We start from the raw sequence: 25,326 nt of genomic DNA, 5'->3' as shown, positions 1-25,326 counted from the left end.
TTCTAGTTGGACTACCATGTGCTTGACGAATTCATGGTCAGTAACTCTCAATAGAGGAGAAATGATGTTTGAAACCTGGTAGAAACAAAGGCGATGGTTCTGTGCTAGAATGTGAAGCTGTTATGCCCCCTTAAGCTTAGACTCATTTTCTGCCTGCCCACATTATCTCCCATGCCTATTGAGCTGACGGTGTTTCAACAATGGATAGCCTCTGTAATACTTCTCAGCATTCTTTCATATATCATATCAAAGACAGAGCCAATGGTTTACTTAATTATAGAAGTAATTTCCCTTCTAAAGCAAAGGAGCTCAGTGAGGGTCTCATTTTATTCGTGAGAGGTTGCATGCATAATGTATTTCATTCTGAAAATCCTAACTGGATATCTATCCCCCTGTATCCCCTGCATGTCAGGGATTACATTACATCCTGGTTCCTCTTTGCTATGGATTTCAATTTGTGCTTGACACGACCTCTGTGACTCAGGACCTTGGCCCATTGCAATTAGTTACCCATACGCTTGCCATGTGGGGTCGTGTGGCTCAAAAATCTCACCCCATCGGGTCCTTGTGTGCCCCTACGGCAGTCTACTCCTGCTAATGAAGGCTCACATGGAGAGACCCCTGTGGGGGCCAGCCTGCACCGCCCCAATTAGAACATGAAAATTAAACAGAGGTAACTGATTATCAACAGAGCAGCAGTGAGCGACCCTGGGTGGAGTGAGAGTGGGGCTTCCTGCCAATGCAGGGAGCGTTATGGTTGTGGGGGTGGTAGTGCATGGTGTGCCGGGTCTCCTGGGGGATTGGCTCATCCACTGCGGGTGTGTCATTACAGGCTGACAGGGAGAGGGAGAGCTGTGACATGACAGAGATGAAATGAACACAGCTCTGAAGGCCCACTCGCCCTCACACTCTGGTGTGGCATTTTAAGTGGAGAGCCATGTCATTATTAATGCCTAAACTCTCAGAGAGCCCAGTGGAATGTGTGTTGGGGAAAGATGTCAACATGTTTAGTGGTGAAAAGACCACTTTAGGTGGGAATATTCTGAATATAAATGTAGAGCCTCATATGGATGCTAAGCACGCGTCTATCTACATGAGCAATGTACTGCATGCATGTCAAGTGAAATACATTTCAAGAATCTTTTCTGACTTTACTCTTGATTACGTGCCAGGTGAAGTGGAACCATATATGCTAAAATGTATGTACTCGCTAGTTGTTTGGATAAAAACGTCAGGCACTCACTGAACACTTTATTAGGAACACCTGGACACCTTCTCATGGTGGAGGTGGTATAATAGTGTGGGGATTGTTTTCTTGGCACATTTTGGGCCCGTTAATACCAATCAATCATCGCTTGAATGCCACAGCCTATTTGAGTATTGTTGCTGACCATGTGCATTCCTTCATGGCCACAATTTTCACATCTTCTAATGACTACTTCCAGCATGATAATTCACCATGTCACAAAGCAAAAGTGGTCTCAAACAGGTTTCATGAACACGACAATGAGTTCAGTGTTCTTCAGTGGCCTTAGAACACCTTTGGGATGTGGTAGAACAGGAGATTCACAGCTTTAAAGTGCACCTGAAAAATCTGTAGGAATTGTGTGATGCAATCATGTCATCATGGACCAGAATCTCAAAGGAATGTTTCCAACATCTTGTGGAATCAATGCCACGAAGAATTGAGGCTGTTTGAGAGCAAAGGGAGACCCTACCCAGTATTAATATAGTGTTCCTAATAAAGTGTTCGGTGAGTGTATTATATCATTATATTAGGTTTAATATTCATTGACAATTTTATGTACATAATATAGACTCATCATGCAAACACTGTACTACCAAAGTACATCTCTATTTACTCAGAACATGTATTTTAGAGTTGTAGTAGAGTTTACAGATTTTGTACACTGTGCCAATTAGTCCCGTTGTGTAAAACTACCCATCCCCTAATCTAATCTTTTGTCAATATGTTCCATCAAAACCCATCTGGCAGTCTTGCATATCTCTCTCTCTCTCTCTCTCTCTCTCCCCCTCTCTCATCCCTCCCTCATCCCTCCCTCACCCTATCACCAGTTGTTGCTGTCACAAGCTGGGTTCCTTTAATCAACACCTGTCCTATTAATCCCAGTATGGCAGCAGAGCTAATGTGATCATGGTTACAAGCGTGTCCCACTAATGGCTGAGACTACATAGCTGCAGGAAGCCCTGAATCCCAAAAGGAGCCATGGATGGATTCCTGCATCCCTCACCATAGCACTGTCATTTACACATCCAACATCTGGGTTAAACAGTCACATGGGGGGTGTGATGATGCAATGATGAATTTGATGCAATGAATCATCACCCTTTTTCTTCTATATTACTTTTTTATTGACAAACAAATACAAACATTATCACTGAATGACATCAAACATTCATACAGATACTGGTACAAAGTAGTAAAGCACAAGGGATTAAGCTATGGCTTGACATTGGTCGATTATATAGTGCAGATCATAGTCATCCATGGTCTACTGGAGTTTGGCTTTGAGTCATATAACTGATTTGCTGTCCTATAAATTATAGATCATTGTGAAGTCGGGCCCAGGAACCTTCTTTGGCTTGGCTATTTATGGGGACTTCATCTTCTGGTCAGACTGGGCCCGCAGGGCTGTGCTGCGATCCAACAAGTACACAGGTGGAGACACAAAGGTACTGCGTGCGGACATTCCCCATCAGCCCATGGGAATTATCGCTGTGGCGAACGATACAAACAGCTGTGAGTATTCCACCTGGAATAAGCTTACAAAGACAAACTGATGGATTGTTTTTGCTTTTGTAAGTTGTGTTGTCTCTTCACCTAATACTTTTCTACAACATTTGGAGGACTCATAGTAAAGTATCTACCAGGGCCCTTTTAATGTGAGAGAAACAGTAGGAATGATAAATTAGGAAGGTCTTATTTAGCTATGAAGAAACTCTTAAGCTGGGGATGTAATTAATAAGAAAGTATCCCTGAGTCGGAGAGGAGGTCTCTGAAGTGTCACATATATAAAAACTAGGACATTGGGAAATGGGCTTTAGAGTGTCCCCACGGCTTGACTCACTAAGGCTGCTGAGAGGGACTTTTTCTTCTCATTTATTTCATCATTGCAAATGATTGCAGATACCACACTTTGACCTGTCTTACTAGAACAAAGCGCAACAACCGGCAATGCATAAGGAGACGACAAAAAACAACCGTTTTTATCTTGACTGTTTTCACACCTTCATTAAACCTCCTTTTCTCTTCCTGAGCAACAACCTGGGCACTTCAGGAGCTCTTCCAGAGGCCTGCTGAGTCATCCCTCACAAAGCTACTGATGCGTAAATGAGAGGCAGGGGGTTGGAGAGGAAGGGGGGAGGGGTGAGGGAGTCGGACCAATGGTTCATTTGTCACGTATCTCTCTGCTGTATGTTCCTACTCCCTCTTCATCTCCGCTTCTCTCTTCAACAAAGGGGATGAGACGAAACCACCATGTCTATGTACCTGTCATCTACTGGGTTAATTCACATGTCATGGGGTGGGAGGAGGGCGAGGGGGAGAAGTTGGTTTCAGAATAAACACAATGTTAATTCAGGTTCATCTATTAAACAGAAATTGCAACTCCACTGTCTGTGTATTTAACATCTCTGGCATTCTCTTTCTATTCCAGGTGAGTTGTCTCCATGCAGACTCATGAATGGTGGTTGTGGTGACCTCTGTCTTCTGACCCCAGATGGGAGGGTCAACTGTAGTTGTCGGGGAGAGCGTGTGTTATTGGATGATAACGGATGTGTGTGTAAGTCCCAAAGTGTTGCTTTGTTTCCTCTTGCACACTGAACATGTAATTAAAATTTCACAGCTCTCAGAAAAACAAGTTGTTAATTATCCTTTAGACCAACTGTCTATTTGTTTTCTGAGTGAAAAATAGTGTAATTAGTTACAATAAGCTTTTGCACAAGTACAGTCTGGCAAGGACACAGTGTTTAGGCAGTTAACTGTTTCTTCAGTGGAGATATGCACTGTTTGTTGTTGCATCATCAAGGTCATATGGGTAGGCTGTATCTACAGTTAAGCTTAAAGTTAGACCACAGTAACAGCACAGTGGAAATTATGGTGTTTGTCATGGCATGAGAATAATCATGTGATTGGGTAAGCTCATTATTAAACAAGTTCTAATTTTGTAGCTGAGAATTCATCCTGCAACATCCACACTGAGTTTGAATGTGGGAACGGAGAGTGCATTAACTACCAGTTAACATGTGATGGAATAGCTCACTGCAAAGACAAGTCAGACGAGAAAATGCAATACTGTGGTAAGCAATCGATCAAATTATACCCTCAACATTTTTGCTCCTCCAAGTAAAGCCTGTATGAATAAAATGAATCACCATCCACACTGTGAGGAAAGTGACTGTAATACTACAGGTTATCAATTTAGCTTTTCATTTGGAAGAGTGAGTATTTTGTCTTTTCATTTCATACAGACAACAGAAACTGCAGAAGGGGCTTCAGGGCATGCTACAACCAGCGCTGCATGGCCAACAGCCGCTTCTGTGACGGGGTCGATGACTGTGGGGATAACTCAGATGAGGCCTTCTGTAACAGTGAGTATATGGACCGTTTGATCTCCCAGTCAATCCTGATGCCTCGGAGGGCAGGTCCCACTTCGATACAGTAATGCTGCGTGTTAGGCTACATGCTGTGCTAAGCCGATCACATGGGCCTTGAGACTCAGAGGTGACTCCCATGGGGAACCCTCATTTGAAAGAGAGAGCATGCTTTATGCACAAAATGATTGCAATTTTCATAATTTTTAGAGGATTTGCTCAATTTCATGCATCTTGTACAAAGTAATGAATTACCATGCAAAGATAGGCTCATGTTTAATATTGTGATTCACATGAATTGATGTTTCCCTTCCATTCTACTTTTTCAGTAATTTTGGGCTGCACGTATTTGACTGCAAAAGGCCCAAAGGAAAGCAAACCCTAGCAGTGTTGAGCGGAGCCCCACAGCCGTCATTGTCCAGGCCCACGCTAGTCATTGTCAAGTTGTTTTGCTGATATATGTCATCCTGAGGCTGCAGGATGTTATTGCACAATGATGCAAGTCTGAAAATTGGCATTTAGGTGAAAGTACTATTTTGGATAGGCATAAGAGAGCTGTCAATGTATTGATTCTAGGCTTGCAAAAATCAACAGTTTGGAACTTAATTAAAAAGAAAAAAAAAGCACTGGTGAGCTCAGCAATCGCAAACAAGCCAAGGAAGAGGTAGGCCAAGGAAGAGGAAAGTTTGGAGAAAAAAGGATCTGCCCAAGATTTACAGCATACCACCTCATCTGTGAAACATGGTGTCTGGCGTGGGCCTTTAAGAAAGCCCAGAAGGCAGCACTAGGATTCTCTTAAGATTAATGTGAATCTTTTTCCCAGAAATAACATTTAATGCAAAACAACCACTGCACATTACACTGACTGTAATGTGCCTCAAAGCATGCATTAGGTTTGTAATAGCATCAATAGTGCCCCTGCTTCTATTGCCTTTAAAACCTTTAATTACATGCACTCTAATGAAAAGGCTATGGTGCCATTGATGGTAAATTGAGCAGGAAAACAGGCTGCCCCGCTCTCCTAAATTTATCTAAGGCAATTTGTCTTTGTGGTCATAATATCTTATTTACAATGGTTTAATACAGTGGGGCTGATATTAAAGGTCATGATATTGCCTTTGAATTATTGTCAATTATTGTGGATACATACTCAAATCATCATTTATCTGATGTCTTCTATCCTTGTCTGTCTGCCTTTTTCAACCAAGACTGTCCCAATAGTCTTTCCTCTATTCCTCACACCCTCTCTCCTCACTTCCTTCTCAAAATGCAATCGAAGATCCCCTCCCCTTTGATATTCTCCTCTAGTGCATTTAAAGAAGGAAGCAAGGAGAGAGGAATATTACTATTGGGAAGCAGGGTGAATGCAATGTCAAGCCAGTGTTCAGTAGTGTCCTTAAACACAAGATGCCTTAGAATGAGTTACCTGGATCAGTGTAATACTTCCCCCTGCCCCCCTGTCCCCTATGCCTTTAACATCCACCCTTTTTGAAATGTTAATTTGTCCCTTAGATATCACATGTGTGTCCTCTGAATCATCGTGCCAGGATGGGAGCTGTATTCCCAGCTCAGGCTGGTGTAACCAGGTCATTGACTGTGCTGACGCCTCTGATGAAAAGAACTGCAGTAAGAACGGCCTTTATGGTGTGATGCTCGAAAAATGTCATTTTGAAAACATGGCACCAACCACTGATCAATTGGACTCAGTGATTTAGTATGCCCATATCTTACTTGTACACATTCGTTCTCAATCCAGTTATTCGTCTGTATGCTAAAGTACACCCATGTACAGTACAAAACTGTAAGCAACTGTTCACAGTATTATATTTTTTATTCAGACCACACAGACTGCTCTGACTTCTACAAACTGGGGGTGAAAGAGAGAGGTTTCATTAGCTGCAACTCCACCTCACTGTGTATCCACCCATCATGGATCTGTGATGGAGCCAACGACTGTGGAGATTACGCAGATGAGACCAACTGCCAAGGTGATTCTCCTCTCCTGTCACCGTGCTCTCTGTGTCGGAAGACAGATCAAAAGAGTCAACTCCAATTAGAAAAGACTTGGGGAGAGTTGTAAAACATAGATATAATTTCTGATGTGATAGGGCTAGGGCTCCAGAATGAGAGATTCTACGAGAGCTTAGATAAAGACCCGAATCACCACTCACACCAACATGACTCACCCACTCCCATTGTTGTGTGTCCTAGTTTCCCACGGGCAGAGGTGTGAGGAGGGCCACTTTGCGTGTCCTAGTGGGAACTGCATCTCCAGTGTGTGGCTGTGTGATGGACAGAAAGACTGCGAGGATGGAGCGGATGAGTTCCAGTGTGGTAAGCCTGCCTTGCGTTTACTTGTCATGTCGACAAAGTGTTGACAGTGTGTTACAAAGGGAACATCTATTATAGGGACTGTCTGAATAACTTACATACATCTACAAGAAGCTGCTAGTTCAGTGGATGTCGTGACAAATTGTGAATCAGAGTCGTTAATTGTGTGGCACATCACAAGGCCATGTCTTCACACATTGTATTGTTCCTCCTCATTGTGTGTTTAATTACACTGCTCAGCCGTCTGCTACTTGTGGGTAGAGAGTCTACCTCCAACCCCTATTCAAATAGAGGCACTTAAGCGGGCTTCTTTTTTTCCCTCTTGTGTAACAATTAATGAATTAGCCCAAAAGTCATTGTGAATTGTAACCAGAGATGTGGGTTAATTGGAAAATGCTAACGTCTATAAGGATCATACATTCCTTCACACGGAACTGTGCACAATCCCTGTCACTGGGGACTACAAGAACACTCCTAGACCACGCTTTGATCCTTACTAATGTATGCATAACTTACTATGACAAAGTAAAGGTCTTTCCAAATTAGATACAAGAGGACCATAATTGAGTCATGGTCTAGGTAAATATACATACTGTATTACTATCAATTGTTTATGTGTCATTTATGTTGTCATCAAAGGTAAAGCAAAACGTATGTTTGAGGGCTACAGAGTTACTGTAGTATTTCTGAGAGTATTTCCTTCATCGCATGTTTCAGATGATCAAGTACACATACTAGTGGGGGAATTAGTTTTGACAGAATGACTGTCTCATTTGTTACCTGTCTTTGAAGAGTACTATTACGCACGTTGTCAAAGTGAATGAAATTATGAGGTTACAATGAAATTGCACTGCACATGTTTAGTAACATTGTAATTACCATTATTGTATATCCTATTTGTTCATTGCTTTGTAATTGCATAGAGATGATGTTGAGCAGTTTTCCAGTTTAACCCACATTGCAAAGAAAGATCTAGTATTTTAAGGTGTGATTATTCAAATTAAACTCATGCATGTCTACAACTGGAAAATATCAGTCACATTCTGATATCAGTCAAATATCAGTCAAATTCTGATTAACTGACTTGGATCCTTGATACGGCATACTTTACCCTCGCATATAAGAAGAGCAGATACCCATTCCTTTATCTAAGTGTTTCATGATTATAGTATGGATGTGAAATAATGGTGTCAAGAACTGCAAATGTGCTTTAGCCTTTCAGAACTGAGATGAATCATGCCTCCATCTGAATGGCATGAATTCTGTTAGATGTTCTGATCACATTTTCAGAAGAAATAGATGATATTCCCATTTCTCAGAGTTAATTATCATATAAAAAGCCCTGGCTATTGATAAACTGACAGCAAAGGACAATGGTTTGAGGAAAATGTGATTATTTCTTGGAAAATCCCAATTTCACAACTGATTAGACCAAATACGCGTCTGTCATTGTAAATTGTCTCATGAGCTTTTCTCTGCAGTGAAATACCACTGAAAACCTGAGATATGAAATATCTGCTTTCATATACTCACGTGTAGTAGTGAACGTACTACTATTTTATTATTTTTTTAAATAACAAACTTTTAACATTTGAAATGTAATTGTCATATCACATACAACACATATCAATACTCTGCCTGTGCTTCTGTCAAAGGAGGGAGATTGATATGTTATAGGGAGACAGATACTGAAGTATTTTACCACCACATGTCTTCAAAGTTCCATCAGACTTCAAATGAATTCTGAGAGAGGAACCGCATGAAGGTTCCCAAGGGAGGGTAATTCAGATAATATATGTTTATTTACGCTCCTGTCCTTTTCTCTTTCATCTTCAGTTTGGTGATCCTCCAGATCCAACAGGCTTCTGTTGACTGACAGCAGACATACATATCATGAAAACAAATCAGAATATCCCTCAAACAAAAAATATATACATTGAAAATAGACCCAGATAATCAAGAAGATATTTATTTGAGAATAAACCGAATATTTGTTTTATTTATTATTGGAATCTTTTTCAAATCGTTCCTTGATGATAACATCCGTCCTTCACGTTTCTGTCAGGCATAGTTTTGTTTGTGGTGTGTTTGACCTTCCATATTTGTAACCAGCAGCTATCCTTGACCACCAAACAGCTTTTTCATTACTAAGAACAGAAAATATGTAGCTAGGTCCTTTGTTTGACTGTGTGAATGGACAGGCAAAAAACAGCAGAGGTAAACAAGTAGACTCTGGACAACATGGATACCCAGCCACTTGTGCTTTGATGAAAAAGAGCTGTGTGACTTCTACAGTGTATGCCATTTTTTCTCAATGCCTTTTGATTTATGGCTTTGGAATGTGCGCCCCATAGACTCTTCATGCCTGTGGAACCAGTTTGCCTGCTCAAAGAACAAGTGCATCGCTAAGCAGTGGCTCTGTGATGGCGAGAATGACTGTGAGGATGGACTGGATGAGAGTGTACAGATCTGTGGTGAGTACTAGAGGTCATAGCACTGGGGCTTTAGGTGAAGATTACTTCTTATCTCCACACTGAGCAGGAGACCAGTTTGAGATCACTCAAATAATGGTGACACAAAACTGAAACCAGAGACATATTGAAATTCATTTAATTTGGTGCAGAGGCAAATAGATTGTTCATCATTAGGACCAAGAGGCACAGCGTAAATGAGATGTAACAATAATGAATTTCCCAATCAACAGAAATAATCACACAACAATAAATAGAAAATGTTTGCCATGAACAGTAGTATAATTGGATTGTAATGAAATGTCATGGAAATATTAATGAAATACTATAGCCCTAAGCCTTTCCACACACAATGGGAATAAAGACTGCAAGGACAAAAGGAAGTGCATTTTTAACCAGACGAGCATTACTGAGCTTTACTGTCACAGCAAGATGAATTTGATCTATTGATTCCACATTCCATTGAGGAATTGGAATCCTTCTGTGTCCTTGAAACAAAGCTGGTTTGATATTGACATGTATTGGTTAGTGTAGTAGAATGTGCATTTAGAATCCATAGTGGTCTTAGGTTACAGTTCACCCTGTGTAGCCTGCTGTGATTTTGATGAACAGTACTGTATCTTCCTCTGTTTCCCCCCCAGGCTTAGTGACCTGTGCTCCAGGATTGTTCAGCTGTCCTGGATCCTATGCCTGTGTGCCGAAACGCTGGCTGTGTGATGGAGAGAGGGACTGCCCTGATGGTAGTGATGAGCTCTCTGCAGCTGGCTGTGGTAAATATGACCTACCTGAACATATGCATTGCGAGTGTCGTGATGTGGGAATCTGTTGTTCACACAGCTGAACCGTCAACCTGTTTCCTCATGCCTTAGCACCCAACAACACGTGTGATGACAACTCCTTCCGCTGCCACAACAAAGCATGCATTCCCCAGAGATTTGTCTGTGACCATGACAATGACTGTGGTGATGGGTCGGATGAGTCGATTGAATGTGGCAAGTAGATTTTCTTGCTCTTCCTGTAGCTTTGAGTACAGTAATACTTAATTATTTGGTGAGGCTGTAGGTGTCTGTCGCTCTGCTGTTTGAGTGTCAGTTGGTGAGGCTGTAGGTGTCTGTCTCTCTCTGCAGTCTACCGCTCATGTGGGCCTGAGGAGTTCCGCTGTGGAGACGGACGCTGTCTGCTCAGTGCACAGTGGGAGTGTGATGGCTATGCAGACTGTCCGGACCGCTCTGATGAGCTGCCACTGAACCTCAAATGTCTGGCTGCAGGTAATACTGCTGTTTGGCACTCTATGGGAAGCTGTTCATCAGTGTCAGCAGTCCTAACACACCCCCATAGGAGGACATATGTCCAGGAAAGAGCCAGGGGAAGAACAGAATGAATCTATCCATAATATTTGTCAAATTAAAATCATTTCCCACAGTGTTGTATAATTGCACACATTTTTGGCTTATTATCCTTTCAGGGAGTTTGTGCAATGGCTCCTTCTTCATGTGCTCCAACGGGCGCTGCATTTCTGAGGGTAGCCTCTGTGACAAGAAGGACGACTGTGGAGACCGGTCCGATGAGAAGAACTGCAAAGTGAACGAGTGTCTGAACCGCAGAGTCAGTGGCTGTACACAGGACTGCCAGGACCTACCTGTTGGATACAAGGTAGGAGTCTACAACAGTTTAGTACTTTAACAGTCCATTCTCTTGCCGTAAACCTGCACTGTAGAACCCTTTAGTTTCATGTAGAGCCTCACTCATCCTCAAGATAAGGCATTGGTGTGATGTGTCAACATGTTGTGTGAAGCAGCATTGTGGTTCGCTTTTTATCTACACTTGATTAAATGGAGGCTTTACTGCTTATTACAATATGTAATAAGTCCTTTCCTAGGATTACATTCATTTTGAATGTCCTGTGTATTTCTATCAGAGACAAAAGAGTAAATAACCCGCTGGATGGCTCAAAGCTATTGCTGAACATATTAAAACCAAAAAGAAAGGAGCGTTTTTAATAAGAACATGCTGAACCATGTCCTGATTTGTTGTAAGAGAAATCTTGAAACACGCCACAGGCGAAGTGCTAGAATGTTATTATAGCAATATGCATTTATAAGAACTCTAAAGACTGATTATGCTGTGCCTCATATCAGACTCACCCACAAAATGTAAAAGCACATAAACACTGAGAAGTAAGCACTGATTGCCAGCCACCACAATGACACTCAATCATGGTAAGGGAATTCACATATGATATGCTTCCTTCATTTCATACAAACATAGATGCTACAGGTTCAACTGATGAAAGATGAGCAAATGGTCCTAGAGAGCCTATTGGGCTAGCTCACCAGGAACATGTTTGTTTGTTTTGAAAGCCCTGGCTGCAGTCCTACGTCAGCTCTCATTGAAGGACAGTTCTGCTGAGTTTCTGAGGGATGACTCTGACTCTGATGTCTGGAGTGGATCCAGGTCAGGGCCGTCATGCTGAGGTGACCCTCGGCCATCAGAATTGTCAGAATAGCACTTCCTGCCCTCAGTCCAAATTTTCCCTCCGCTCTCTGCATCAAAAAATGACCAAAAGGACAAAACAAGTATTCCCTGTCTAGAGAGTTGGCCAGAGCCGACTAGAGAGCACATCAATGCAGACCCCTAGCTCATCTGTCTGAAGCTTGAACACAGAGATCAGCAGAAAGGCCCTCAAGGTTATAACTTTGGATGAGAGAGGGATTTACACAGAGTCCAGTATAGCTGATACAAGCACTTTGAGTTATTTTAGGCTGCGGCTACTGAAAGGCAGGGGTTTTGTTCCCTGCACCATCACTTTGATGGCATCATACTGATGTCACTACTAGGTTGTTGTAATCCCTTTTTACTGGCCTGGAAATCAGGGTTCTTCCTGTGTTGAGTTTATTCACTGTTTTAAGTTCTTTTGCATTATTTCGAAAATAGATTTTTGTATAGAAATGTGTGTTTTTATCCGCAAATAATGGTCAAATTACCTCTGTCTCTTACAAAGCATTGTCTGTATTGACCAGCCCCTATCTCTATTACTGACTAAATGTGCTCCATTCTTTTTGGTTATTTGTGTGACCAGTGTAAGTGTTGGCCTGGATTCCGGCTGAAGGATGATGGGAAGACCTGTGTGGACATTGATGAATGCTCCTTCAGCCTGCCCTGCAGCCAACGCTGTATCAACACCTACGGATCCTACAAGTGTTTGTGTGTGGATGGCTATGAAGCCCTGGAACGCAACCCCAACACCTGCAAGGCTCTATCAAGTAATTCAAGTAATTTCCTTGTCTGTGCAGTTTGAGTATAAAATGGCAATGGCTCCAATGATATGTTCACGTGTACATGTGATGATTACCTTATTACTATATGTCTTTTTAGAAATGTCTCATGTTGTCTTCTTTCCCTTCAGTGGAAGAACCATTTCTCATACTGGCAGATCATCATGAAATCAGGAAGCTTAGTGTAGATGGATCAAATTACACCATTTTGAAACAGGTAAGAAGAAGTAACAACACCCTTATACAATGTGTGTATGATATTGTTTTTGTTTTTTTAAGATGCCAAAAGATGTATATACAATATGTTTGGTCATTCTGTTCTGGAAAGATAAGCAAATCTCTAAAAATAACAGAAACCAGAAGACCAGAAAATCCATTATGTGTTTTCTAATTGTGTCCTTTAGGCATATCTTTGTCAGTCAAATTGCCTTTCCTCTGGCGTTTCATCTCATGTCTTTTCTGAGTTGTCTTGTTTCTCTCTCTGTCTCTCATTCGTCTGGGAGTCAGGCCGTAAAAAAACATTGACAATGTGAACCGTCCACTGAGAGAGTGTGTGCTGCTAAATATCTCTAATGAGTCAGACAGGGTCATGAAATGGAACTGCCAGCACAGTGAAACCTTAATGGAGTAACAATTAAGATGTGTGGTGACGTGTCAGTGATAACAAGGCCTACAGTCCTAGCCCTTTGAAAACACCCTAATTTCAGCTATTAAGTGGGCAGCCTGCAATGGGAGTCATTATGTAAATCAGTGAAATGAATTCTATTTAGTGTCTTTAAGTGCTGAAAGCTTTCATTAATCATTATTTAATTGATACAGCCACTGTATCGCGTATATATCATAGGTTATTTGTGTAAATATGATTGAAAGAGATCCAGGTGACATACAATATTTGCCCGGCTTCCACAAAGGGAGACACCATGAGTAAAATTCAGGATTGAGATTTTTACATTTGATAAAAGTAGGAACAGGAAAGGGATAGTTCACCCAAAGTACAAAATCACATATTTGTTTCCTTACCTTGCCAGAGGTCTATGGACTAGGACAGGGTTCAATCCACTCTTTGGGTTTGTTTATCTAGCCACTGCCAAATTCAGCTAATATCAGCATTTTCTGTCCTCAAATCCGAGAGATGCAAAGGGGTCTGACCAGGCTTTTGGGGAGCTTGCAGATTTTTACTGGCTCCCACAAGTCTCTCTGAGAGTCAGTCACCTATTGCTATTTCCTGGAGATAATGGGGGTTCTTAGTACAGGATTTCAGTATGAGCTCAGTGATTCACATTAACTTGACACTGTATTAGGAGTTGAGAGTTGAGCTGTTGTATTAGAACCACTGTTTCCCACATGCTGTAGGGAGCTCTACATATCATGTCTCAGGGTTCTTCCCAGGATTTTTGAACAGTGTGGCGCTGGATTGCATTTTCAAAACCCAACTTGTCTATTCGTGTCAAAATGTGAAAAAAAAATACTGCTAAAACGCTGAAGTTACTGAGCAACATCATAATTTCACTTTTGCTTTTGTTTTTAACAACTATGTAATTGGCGATCAAAGATAGTTACTCTATCATTACTAAATATGTAGCTTAATTTGCAGTGCCACTTACATTCTTTGGGGAGAACCCTTATGTCTGCCTTATCTCATTCAAGGTTGTCAACCTCCCATCGACTTTAACCAATTTGATTGGTAAAGGGAAATAGTCCTACAGAGGTCCCAATGGAGAGGCTATTTCAGTCATTATTACACTTCATCACTGCTGTCATATTAGCCACTTGAATCTGGGTTCATTACAGTATGTGAATCACACCATGTGAGATGGAATTCAACCCTCAGGAATCCTATAGGGTCCCATTTAGAACGATCTCACCATGACTATTCTATTGAGTGGTCTCACCAGCCACCATTCACTTTAATCACCATGTTAGCTTTAATGGGAACTCAAGTGGGAATCTACATATGGGCTTTACTAAGTGGGCCCATTAGTATCTGGCTCGTATTCCACTGACCTCATATCACTGCATCACCATTACCATTACATAATACACACCAGTATTATGTCCAGCATACTGTTCTGCCTTGATGTAAATCTTATCCAATCTGCATGCATTATGTATTGCTACTGCATTAAGTAACCCATTTCATCATACATTTATCTTTAACGTCATCACACCACACTTTAGTCATCATCATTATCTCACATCATCATCATCTCACCTGTCGCCATTTTTTGGCAGTAATGTGTCCCTTGGAGCAGTCTTCCACACCCTCTTTGTATAACGTGTAGTTCTTAGGCGTGTGTGAAGCTGCTGTGATGAGCTGGTCTGGTCTTAGGAGCTGTACTGAGATGGAGGGAGAGTTCCCTCAGGACACTTTGGCGCTTGTCTTTGAGGGTGTTGATGATCTGATGAAGATGTCTGGTATCACCTGTCATATTTCCTGACACCTTATCCTAACACCCGTGGCTGCAACAGCAGGGGAGGTGCGCTTGTTTAGGGAGAGGTTTTATCTGACTGACAGGGGGGTCCTCTGAGCATGACAGGAAGGGATGTGCCTCACTCTTCTGCTTTGATAGTGCTCCACTCAGCTTTTGACTGGGTTTCAGACATAGCTGGAGGCATCTTATCTCATGGGGAAGCGTCCAAAGTCAGTATTGTTAGTGAATATCACAGGAGATATAAGCTTACGGTATTTATTTGGGGGTTACAGTTGTTACTGTACATCCTTGACGACGCACCTAGATTCAGAACCTCACACCAGATGCCTCCAATTATGTACATCTCCTACATTACAAAGGCAATGATTGACCACTTTCCATATTCACATACTGTAGCATTGTATTCACATTCTCCATTGCTGAGTGTGTTTGAGTGTTTGAATGCTTACCTTCTGAATGATGCCACAAAAAAATGTCAATCGCTAAGCAGTTTAATGGGTGAAATGGAGCTTTGATGTGGCATTTTGCACCATTTAACTTTTATTTTTCTTTCTCTTGCTTCCACAGGGCCTCAACAACATCATCCATGTAGATTTTGACTACAGGAAGGAATTCATCTACTGGATCGACTCAACCAGACCCAGTGGACGCAGAATCAACAGAATGCGTCTCAATGGGAGTGACCTCAAGGTACCAGTGGGTCTACATGTCCTTGCCCCGCCATATGCTACCTTATGCCACCTTACTCCAGAGAGCACAGTACCAATTCTCACAGTCTTACCATTCTTCCACTTGCTTTCTTCTCCAATGGAGAGGAGGAACGTCTTGCACTGCAACACAACTGAGATGTTCGACCTTTAACAGCCAATACAAATGAACTGGTCTCTTCAAATGCCATTGAGGTTGAGATTCTCATTGGTCGTATAATCGATGGAATCCTATTATCCCTTTTATAGACTTCATGATGGACTTTTATTGTTTAGCGGCAACAGTGCGGCAGCATTGCAAATGAATGCCTATTAATGGGAACAATGACAGCAATAGTAACTGAAAGCAGTAACTGAAAGCAGTTACAGTTCCATAATGTAATAGCTTTCTCTGGCTTCATCATGGAGGTCCATTTGGGTCATGGGATTGGAGCCCAGAACACGCAGACGTCACAAGTGCACCTGCTGGGCTACCCCATCCTCTAGCTCATTAACATTAGTGTGTGGGGGGCAAAAGGCTCATTCAGCTCAATTACACCCACAGTCCCTTTATGAGCCACTGCTACCACACAGCATGAGCTAAAACAGTTTGAGGTAGATCTGGGGTTTCCACATTGGGGTTAATTATGGGAACTCAGAACTAAGTGCTATTGGTTTAATCCCTCAATATGATCCCTGAGTGGATTTTAAATTTGTTCATTTACACCAAGGTAGTGGCACAGCCTAAGCCTAAGCATATGTGTACAGTATTATACTGTTTATTTATGTCTGGAAAGGTAATTTCACATATGACGATACCATATTATTAACCATCCAAAAATGTACTTTTTACACATGTGCTGGGCAATGTTAACACAGTACTGTATTTCTTGTTATATCTTGTTGTACTGATTGAGAATCATTATGAATAATTAATCAGATGAGTATAATTGTACCGTTAATACTATTTATTCTAATTGTTTTTAATTTTTGACCTTCCAAATAACAGCCCTCAGCAAGCCACCAGCATGAGTTCCTACAATATGGAAGCTGACACTGTCTAAACTGAAGCCATGTTAATGTAAACGCAAGATGAAAAAACATATCTAGACCATCAGAGCCAGGATTGGTGGATTGCAGTCACCGTGCAGCTCAAAGCCTAAGGCAGTGCCCACATAAATGAAATAAAAGACAAAGAACATCATACATTTTGGAAATGTCTAGAGCTTTTATGTTGATGATGATTATAATTGTATGCCCATTGTATTGACAGCAGTGTGTGAATAGTGACAGTTGTGGTTATTTCATTGTTGTGCCATTGAAGCCACTTTCAGAGACACTGTCATTTCATCTTGTGCTTTAAAACCGTGAACATATGAACACACACACACACTTTAAGGTTGAAGGTTTTGCAGTGATAGGGCGGATAAAATATTTTTGATATATTTTGTTGGTTCATCAGATGTTTATGTTTTGATGAACAATATTAAAATGCTGACATTTCTCACAAGTTAACCTTCATTTCCACATGAAGCATTTTTTCAAATCAATGCAAGAAAAGGCTAGCAAAATACCGGAGGCTCTATTTCACGTGTTGAATATTAACTACTCTCCTTTTTTTCTCCGGGGGGACAGTTGTAATGGAAAACACTCCTCAATCTGTGACATTTTGGAGACTGTTTGAAGCTCAGTTTAGTCTAAATTACTGCTTAGGGGACGGCCTAGTCTATTTGGCAAGGCTATATATCTCTTGCAAATGATGATAGAGAAGGCCTCAAAGCACATCATGTCCCTTAATAGCAGATTGCATGGGTGTTGTGGGTTTGAAAAAGTATTTTCAAGGCACCGGTTTCATCTGCCAGCTGGCACAATTATTGTTTATTCCAAACAACTGGTTTTGCTAATTCAAAAGCTGCCTGAACTCAGGGACATTGATTGAGAGTAGTTCCTAAATAATTGAACCATCATTAAGATGGCCCTTCTCACTTTCTACTCAATCCTTCACCCGTTACAGGCATTAATCATTTGATGTTGTTGTTGTTTTACTCTCCCTGCTAGCTGTTTATTCCTCTCCTTCCTTCATCAGATAGTTCATCGGACAGCCGTCCCCAGTGCCCTGGCAGTGGACTGGATAGGGAAGAACCTGTACTGGTGTGACGTAGAGAGGAAGACCCTGGAGGTGTCCAAAGCCAATGGCCTTTACCCTACAGTCCTGATCAGCACTGGCCTCAGGAACCCTACTGACCTGGCCCTTGACCCTCAGACTGGGTATGGACAGTACCAGACACGTTATCCTCTAATGACAATCTCTATCGATACCATCATGTTTATATCCAATCCATGAATAAATTGATGTTACAGAGTGAAGTTTGCTTTGATTTCTCATATTGATTTGACTGTACATTGCATCAGATGACGGCCGTAAGACCAACATCAAACTGTCTCTTCTGTCATTGATTTTCATCTCCCTAATGTTTACCCATCATTTTGATGAGGTTGCGTTAGCAACAGCTTGTTTGCGAATTCTAATTTATTTTTCTCTGTAGGTATGTGTTCTGGGTAGACTGTTGTGAAGCCGCTAACATTGGGCGTATTGGCATGGACGGGCGAGGCCAGGTTGTTATCATTGACACAGAGATCTACAGCCCCACTGCTCTCACTATTGATTACACCAACAAGAGGCTCTACTGGGCAGATGACAACCACATTCTGTTTGCCAACATGGATGGCTCCCAGAGACACAAAGGTGAGATGTGGGGCTTAGAAGTCTCAGGCAGGGCTACCCTCACTGCAGATCGTGATTCCAAATCATATGTTCTACATATGTGTGTGTGTGTGTGTGTGTGTGTGTGTGTGTGTGTGTGTGTGTGTGTGTGTGTGTGTGTGTGCGTGCGTGTGCGTGTGCGTGTGTGTGCTAATGATTGGTCAATTGTATTGCCTTGTGTCCCTCTCCAGTGTCCTATGACCACATCCATGGGGTGATGGGATTGACCATGTTTGAGGACTTTGTCTATTGGACCGATGGGAAGTCCAAATCACTCCGCCGGGCACATAAGACGACTGGAGCACAGGGGATAGAGCTTCTTAACTCCTGGCAAGCTATCAAATCCATCAAGGTTTACCACTCTCTACGGCAGCCTGAAGGTAACTCACCTGGCTGCCTACCCAGCAGTGTCCTCACTTGCCCACCAAGTCATTGATATAGAGCATATCTTCTTTATGATATTGAAGACACAATATTCAGGATTGCGCCGTCTTTTCACTGCAATGAATTGCAATGACAATTCAGAATAGTGTCTCCCCCTCTCTCCCTCCCTTTGCTCAATGCAAACTACTTCTAACTCAAAAGTTCAAGTTTTTAGTTCTTCGTTACGCGACCACAACCTCATTTGCACATTAAGGCTTTGGTTGCTTAGTTCGGCTTCCAGCAATGAGAAAAGCTTGCGGTTCCCAGGCAGTTCAGTAGGTAACCAATGAGCCACACGTACGCAAGTCACAGGTTACTGTACATGCCCACAGCAAGTGGTAGATGCCCAGAAAGGGCAGGGTCTTGGTAGGTGCACGCACTGTCACAGACTGCCAATTCATCATGAATAATGATTCAGACATTTTCAAGCGGAAAAAGCTACATATTGTACCTTTAACAAGTGCTAGTGCTCTGCTTAATGTCATGTTTATATTGTTCCCTACAGTGCCCAAGCACCAGTGTCAGGTAGCCAATGGAGGATGCAGCCACTTGTGTCTCCTTTCCCCCGGTGGGGAACACAAGTGTGCTTGTCCAACTAATTTCTACCTGGCCGCTGACAATAAGACTTGCCTCTCCAACTGCACTGCAAGTCAGGTCAGCCCATATTCCTTCTTCTTTCCTCATTCTCTCTCTCTCTCTCTCTCTCTCTCTCTCTCTCTCTCTCTCTCTCTCTCTCTCTCTCTCTCTCTGCCCCCTCTCTCTCTCCCCTCTGCACTTGTAGATGTTGTAACTCTGTTGCAGTTTGTTATTCTATTCTGAATTTTCCCTAAGGCAGAACAGTTGTTTCATGTTTTTTTCTCTTTGTTTATTGCTCTGTGTCTCTCTCTCTCTCTCTCTCTCTCTCTCTTTCTCTCTTCTCTCCTGCCATGCTCCTGTAGCTCAACTTCCATGAAAATAGTAGCATATAGTTGTTTTTTTCCCGCTTTGAAAACTTGAATGGAAAGTTTTGAATCCAGTTTTTGTGTTGCATTGAATTTCATCTTGTTCATTTGGTGTGTAGTTCCGCTGTGGGACAGATGAGTGTATTCCGTTTTGGTGGAAGTGTGACACGGTGGATGACTGTGGGGATGGATCTGACGAGCCTGCAGATTGCCGTGAGTACCGTATCCTCTCAGTACAGTTCTCGGAGTAAGGCTTGAGGTGCAAGTGGCAAGTCCCACTGAGCTCCTGGAGATTTTCAAATCTAACATAGTTTAAATCCTTGAAAGCATCAATGGAACACTGGAAGTGTCTGTCTTCATTGCAGGTTGTATTGTTTGGTTGCTGAGCTGTTCATTGATATTTTATGATTTCATTTCATATCTGGAAAACATTCATGAAGTGGCTTGAACTATGCAGTTGTACTTTTTTGGCTTTAATTAACTTTGCGGTTGTGCTTTAAATGAATCCATCTCTTTAAGCTTACAAATGCATAACTTATCCTAATATAATATGAGCACATATAAAGTTCAGTATTATTCACTTCTACTGATTAAATGTAATTTCTCCCATGCAGCGGAATTCAAATGTCAGCCTGGGCGTTTCCAATGTGGCACAGGCCTTTGTGCTCTCCCCCCCTTCATCTGCGATGGGGAGAACGACTGTGGAGACAACTCAGACGAGGCCAACTGTGGTGAGGATGATTGTGCTTATCACTGTAATAAGATAAGATCCGACGACTGATCTACTATAGAGCAACTTTTCACTTTCTGTTCAGTGGCTCTTTCACCATTTCACAATTCTCCATTTGAATTAAGGCATTGAAATTGAACAGACTGTAATTTGTCTCTATGAAGATGCATTACAGAGGAAATATAAAAAACTGTTTTCTTGCAGCCTAACAGTTTTCAGAAATGCTTACAGCGACACAAACACATTAATTAGTTTTAAATTGGGTCACAACTACATTTTATGGATATCCTTCTATATGCATTTCTACGCGTTCATGACTGTGCTAGTAGCCTCTGGCATTACATAAATTAGTGTTTCACTCTACCTTGAGTAGATCCAAAACCTTTTTCCCTTTATATGTTTTCTGTGACCAAAAGGGATGCTCCGTTGGTTCCATCTCCCCTCTTCCATTCTCGCTTTCAGAGACGTACATCTGTTTGTCGGGGCAGTTTAAGTGCACCAGGAAGCAGAAGTGCATCCCTCTGAACCTGCGCTGTAATGGACAGGATGACTGCGGGGATGGAGAGGATGAGACAGACTGTCGTAAGAATATTGTGGATTACTTTTTGATGGATTGTTTTAGGAATCTTTAGGATTACTTTTTCACTGGTCTGGGAAGTCTATGGGATTATTCCCCTTTTGATCCCTTTTTTATTCCCCTTTTGATCCCGCTTTTTTCAACAAAGCCTGAGATTGATTATGTGAAGTTTAAAGGTGGGATCTGACAGGTTGAGATGAATCATTTCAAAGGTCCTTTTTTGACTTGAATTTACTGTTAAGTCCAGACAGCCTCTATGGTACCTTAAATGATATGGAGTTGGTGATTAGGTATTCTGAAGGCAAGCCTGGTTATAGCTCGTTTCTGTGAGAGAGGATTAGCTAACATTGAATTAGAGTAGATGAGAACGAGAGATGTATTTCAATCCCATGATGTAACTCTTGCGATCAGCCCATTACAGCACTGACAAATGTCTAAGATGTGCTACACTTGTCTTTTGTGTGATTGCAAGACCCTATAAGCCTTAATTAAGGTGAGACATAATTACCTCACCCAACTCATAGTATATGAGTTACTGTTATTTCCACTTCTAGTCGGAATAGATTTGTAAAAGTACATTAACATATCTTGTAGAGCGCACCTTGCCAATCAAATGATAATGTAAGAATGAACAGTCAAGGTACAGAAAAGAAAACCATGGCTGCTACTTTTGGTGTGCAGTGTTGCCATTCTGCAGATCAGCTTGCCAGTAACCAGACGTTGATGTCAATAGACTGCAGTATGTGGAGGTTGTGCCATTTCTTTTTTTAGTAGCCTGACTGCAAATCAATTTCTGAGGCTAATTGAACAGGATGTTTTTTACCCCCATTCCTTTTTTGGTAGATTACAGTTATTTCACATGGTATAGACTACCACTGCCGTGTTAATTCTACACATCAAGGATTTGTTTGTGTTAACCCCCACACAACACCGTGCTGGTCGCTCTCACACACCTCCATATGCCTCTGTCCTCTCTCTCCTTGGCCCTGTTTACACTGGACCCCTGCCCATAGCTGAGAGCACCTGTTCCCCAGACCAGTTTCAGTGCAAGGCCTCCATGCACTGCATCTCCAAGCTGTGGGTCTGCGATGAGGACCCAGACTGTGCCGACGGGTCAGATGAGGCTAATTGCGGTGAGTGGGAGAGACTGCTTATTCATAAATCAAATCAGTCTTCTTGTTTTAGGGCCTGAAATTAAATTCTGATTAGGAAATGAATTAATTTTACACATGGGTTCATTCTCATCTCTTGCCCTGATTGAGTTGAAGCAGCCATAAAGGACATCCACTCGTAGTTATCAGTACTGCATTTGATATACAGTACATGTCAGCACCGCTGACACAAACAGAGCAAACATTGTGTTTCACTCTTGCTCCGCTGTGTCCAAGTCTTCTTGAACTTTGACACCCAGAAATAAGTTTTGAGTTTCTTCTCATAATATTTTGTAACCCAGTTTCCTTTATAAGTGAAACTACCATTTTGAATTGAGCCTCCCTCAACCTCTCGCAAAAGTCCCTAAACCCAATTGTAAGTTTACTGCATTACCTATAAAGCTAAAGCTCGAACTATAAAGTGAACTTGCATATCCTTTGTTTTGAGAAACATCACTGCAAGTGAGTCACTGAAATGCTTTGTTGTACTCCTGAAGTTGCACTTCCACTTGGATGAGTGTAACTGCACAGAATATAACACAAAATAGATTTTAGCTCAGTTCACAAAGAAAAGGGAGAACAAGGCCCGACATGAATTGCCTTTTACCTTTTGTGCAGAATAGCATGCGTATTGTAGATCTTTCAAGGGTTTTGTTCTTTCACTTTGTCTCAACCCACTGGCTAACTGAGTGGCTCTTGTTCTCTTTGAGGATATTGAACAGCTCGAGATCAGTTACATTGTCTCTCAAAGTATTAGTTGTTTGCTGAATTCCAACTCTTGCTGTCCAAAAGGCTACAAGCTACAGATTCCTAGGTGTATATACACTCACCTAGCACTTTATTAACTTTATTAACACCTGTACACCTTCTCATGGTGGAGGTGGTGTAATAGTGTAGGGAATGTTTTCTCGGCACATTTTGGGTCTGTTAATATCAATCAATCATCGCTTGAATGCCACATCCTATTTGAGTATTGTTGCTGACCATGTGCATCCCTTCATGGCCACAATTTACCCATCTTATAATGGGTACTTCCAGCATGATAATGCACCATGTCACAAAGCAAAAGTCGTCTCAAAATGGTTTCATGAACATGACAATGTGTTCAGTGGCCTTCCCAGTCACCGGATGTGGTAGAATGGGAGATTCACAGCTTAAAAGTGCACCTGCAGGAATTGCGTGATGCAATCATGTCATCATGGACCCGAATCTCAAAGGAATGTTTCCAACATCTTGTGGAATCAATGCCACAAAGACTTGAGGCTGTGTTGAGAGCAAAAGGAGGCCCTACCCAGTATTAGTATAGTGTTCCTAATAAAGTGTTAAGTGAGTGTAAGTGTGTAGTTTAAAGTTGGTTATATTATTAGCATTCCCTGAATATTTGCAAGTTAAAGGGGGAAATTGCACACAAACACAATCTCATCGGTACCAACAAAGAAGCAATCATTTAATAAGATAAAGTGAGGATAGGAACGGATTATAAAGTCAATGTTTTATTCTCAGGGCTTGTCCCAGTGAGGTATAAAGCTCTTTTATCATCAAATATTCCTTTCATCAGCAGTTCCCTTTAGCTGTGTGGATCCCAGTGCTTACCGTCTCATGCACGTCTAGTTCATATTTTAGGTGAAATGGTTGCTTACAATTTACTGTTGAAGGCCATTATAGATCTTCAGCAGCTGTCATAGCAAGCTTGTCTGTCTGTTATTTTGCTGAGGCAAATTGAATCGATAGCTTGGTCAATTTGAGAGAAAATAACATTACCTGCAGCGGTTCGATTGAGAAAACTGAATAGAATGGAGTTGTTACTGTGTGCGCGCGTGCGTGCGTGCGTGCGTGCGTGCGTGCGTGCGTGCGTGCGGTCCTGGTGGTGTTATTATTGAGATCTGTGGTTGGGAAAAGTGAAGAGGGTGGGAGGCGTCAATGAAATTAGTGTTTGAATGACATCTGAAAAGGCTAACTATCATTACACAACATTACACAACTGTACACAACTATCATTGTTTTTATAATGCATGTCACTCCTCTTAGGCCCTCTCCCTATTGATTTACATGTCATTTGTATCTGTGCTTCTGATCAAATATACAGTATCTCTTTTTACTTCAACCTAATACAAACTGATTCCAAATATCAAACGTTATTAATTTTTCTTCACATGTAGCCTATTGATGTTGGACTTACAGCAGGCAACATAATTGAAAAGCGGGTGCTAAAATAGATTCAAAGGTCCTGCCAACATTGAACAGGGGAATTTAGTTCCTGTATACCTGTACTTGTACTGTGACATCTAGTAGGCAAACATTGAAAACATGGGGGATTGTTGTGAATGTATCTTATTTTACTTTTACTTTTTTATTATTACCTATTTATTATTACCTACTACCTATTACATCATTGAAGTGACTGTTGGTTGTAATGCTGAAGGTATAATGAGCTAAGATATAGTTGTGTCACATGTTGTCTTGTGCTGTGTCACTCCTGTTAGATCTTGTGGGAGACAAGCTCCTAATGAGTTCCTCCATTCCTCCATCGCTCCTTCCCTCCTTCCTTCACTCGCTCCTGCAGCTGTCATGCTGCAACAGAATGTTGCTAGACCTGTCACAGAGGTCTTTTGATGCATCTCCTTCTAACTGATTACAGTTTTAGTTCGGGCATTATCCCTGACAACTTAACTCATATATGTCTTGAAAAAGGAGATCTTACTGTGACTTCCGAAACCATTTGGTGGAATTTAGATGAATGGTCTTTTAGACCTAAAAAAAAGAAAAGAAAATGGTGTTTTGATGTGTCTCTGATTTAGTGAAAATATAACTTATGTGTTATTCTGACATCAATTAATGAAATGCTCAGCAACAAGAAGGGTGAATAATTTGAATAATTTGTTAGTAATAACCATGTGATAAAGCAGAGTTACTGCACAACACATAATGAAT

The 25,326-nt window shown here is 41.6% G+C and overlaps 1 protein-coding gene across 1 annotated transcript in view; it reads left to right on the top strand.

The window, feature by feature from the left end:
* The window catches only part of lrp1bb (low density lipoprotein receptor-related protein 1Bb), a gene marked incomplete at its 5' end in the record, with an annotated part of 183,744 nt that overhangs the window by 135,891 nt on the left and 22,527 nt on the right, over positions 1 to 25,326 (top strand). The window contains 23 exons of the mRNA XM_083682704.1: positions 2,569 to 2,761; positions 3,678 to 3,803; positions 4,192 to 4,320; positions 4,492 to 4,611; positions 6,127 to 6,240; positions 6,453 to 6,602; positions 6,826 to 6,948; positions 9,300 to 9,419; positions 10,058 to 10,186; positions 10,286 to 10,408; positions 10,544 to 10,684; positions 10,882 to 11,069; positions 12,496 to 12,679; positions 12,823 to 12,908; positions 15,691 to 15,813; positions 17,896 to 18,077; positions 18,356 to 18,555; positions 18,765 to 18,953; positions 19,502 to 19,650; positions 20,057 to 20,150; positions 20,552 to 20,668; positions 21,130 to 21,249; positions 22,258 to 22,377. Coding sequence (XP_083538830.1) covers positions 2,569 to 2,761; positions 3,678 to 3,803; positions 4,192 to 4,320; positions 4,492 to 4,611; positions 6,127 to 6,240; positions 6,453 to 6,602; positions 6,826 to 6,948; positions 9,300 to 9,419; positions 10,058 to 10,186; positions 10,286 to 10,408; positions 10,544 to 10,684; positions 10,882 to 11,069; positions 12,496 to 12,679; positions 12,823 to 12,908; positions 15,691 to 15,813; positions 17,896 to 18,077; positions 18,356 to 18,555; positions 18,765 to 18,953; positions 19,502 to 19,650; positions 20,057 to 20,150; positions 20,552 to 20,668; positions 21,130 to 21,249; positions 22,258 to 22,377 — 3,220 coding nt within the window. The remainder of the gene's footprint in view (positions 1 to 2,568; positions 2,762 to 3,677; positions 3,804 to 4,191; positions 4,321 to 4,491; positions 4,612 to 6,126; positions 6,241 to 6,452; positions 6,603 to 6,825; positions 6,949 to 9,299; positions 9,420 to 10,057; positions 10,187 to 10,285; positions 10,409 to 10,543; positions 10,685 to 10,881; positions 11,070 to 12,495; positions 12,680 to 12,822; positions 12,909 to 15,690; positions 15,814 to 17,895; positions 18,078 to 18,355; positions 18,556 to 18,764; positions 18,954 to 19,501; positions 19,651 to 20,056; positions 20,151 to 20,551; positions 20,669 to 21,129; positions 21,250 to 22,257; positions 22,378 to 25,326) is intronic.

Source organism: Argentina silus (assembly GCF_951799395.1).
Source record: "Argentina silus genome assembly, chromosome: 12".
Classification (NCBI taxonomy): Eukaryota; Metazoa; Chordata; class Actinopteri; order Argentiniformes; family Argentinidae; genus Argentina; species Argentina silus.
This window is presented reverse-complemented; position numbering and strand designations above follow the sequence as displayed.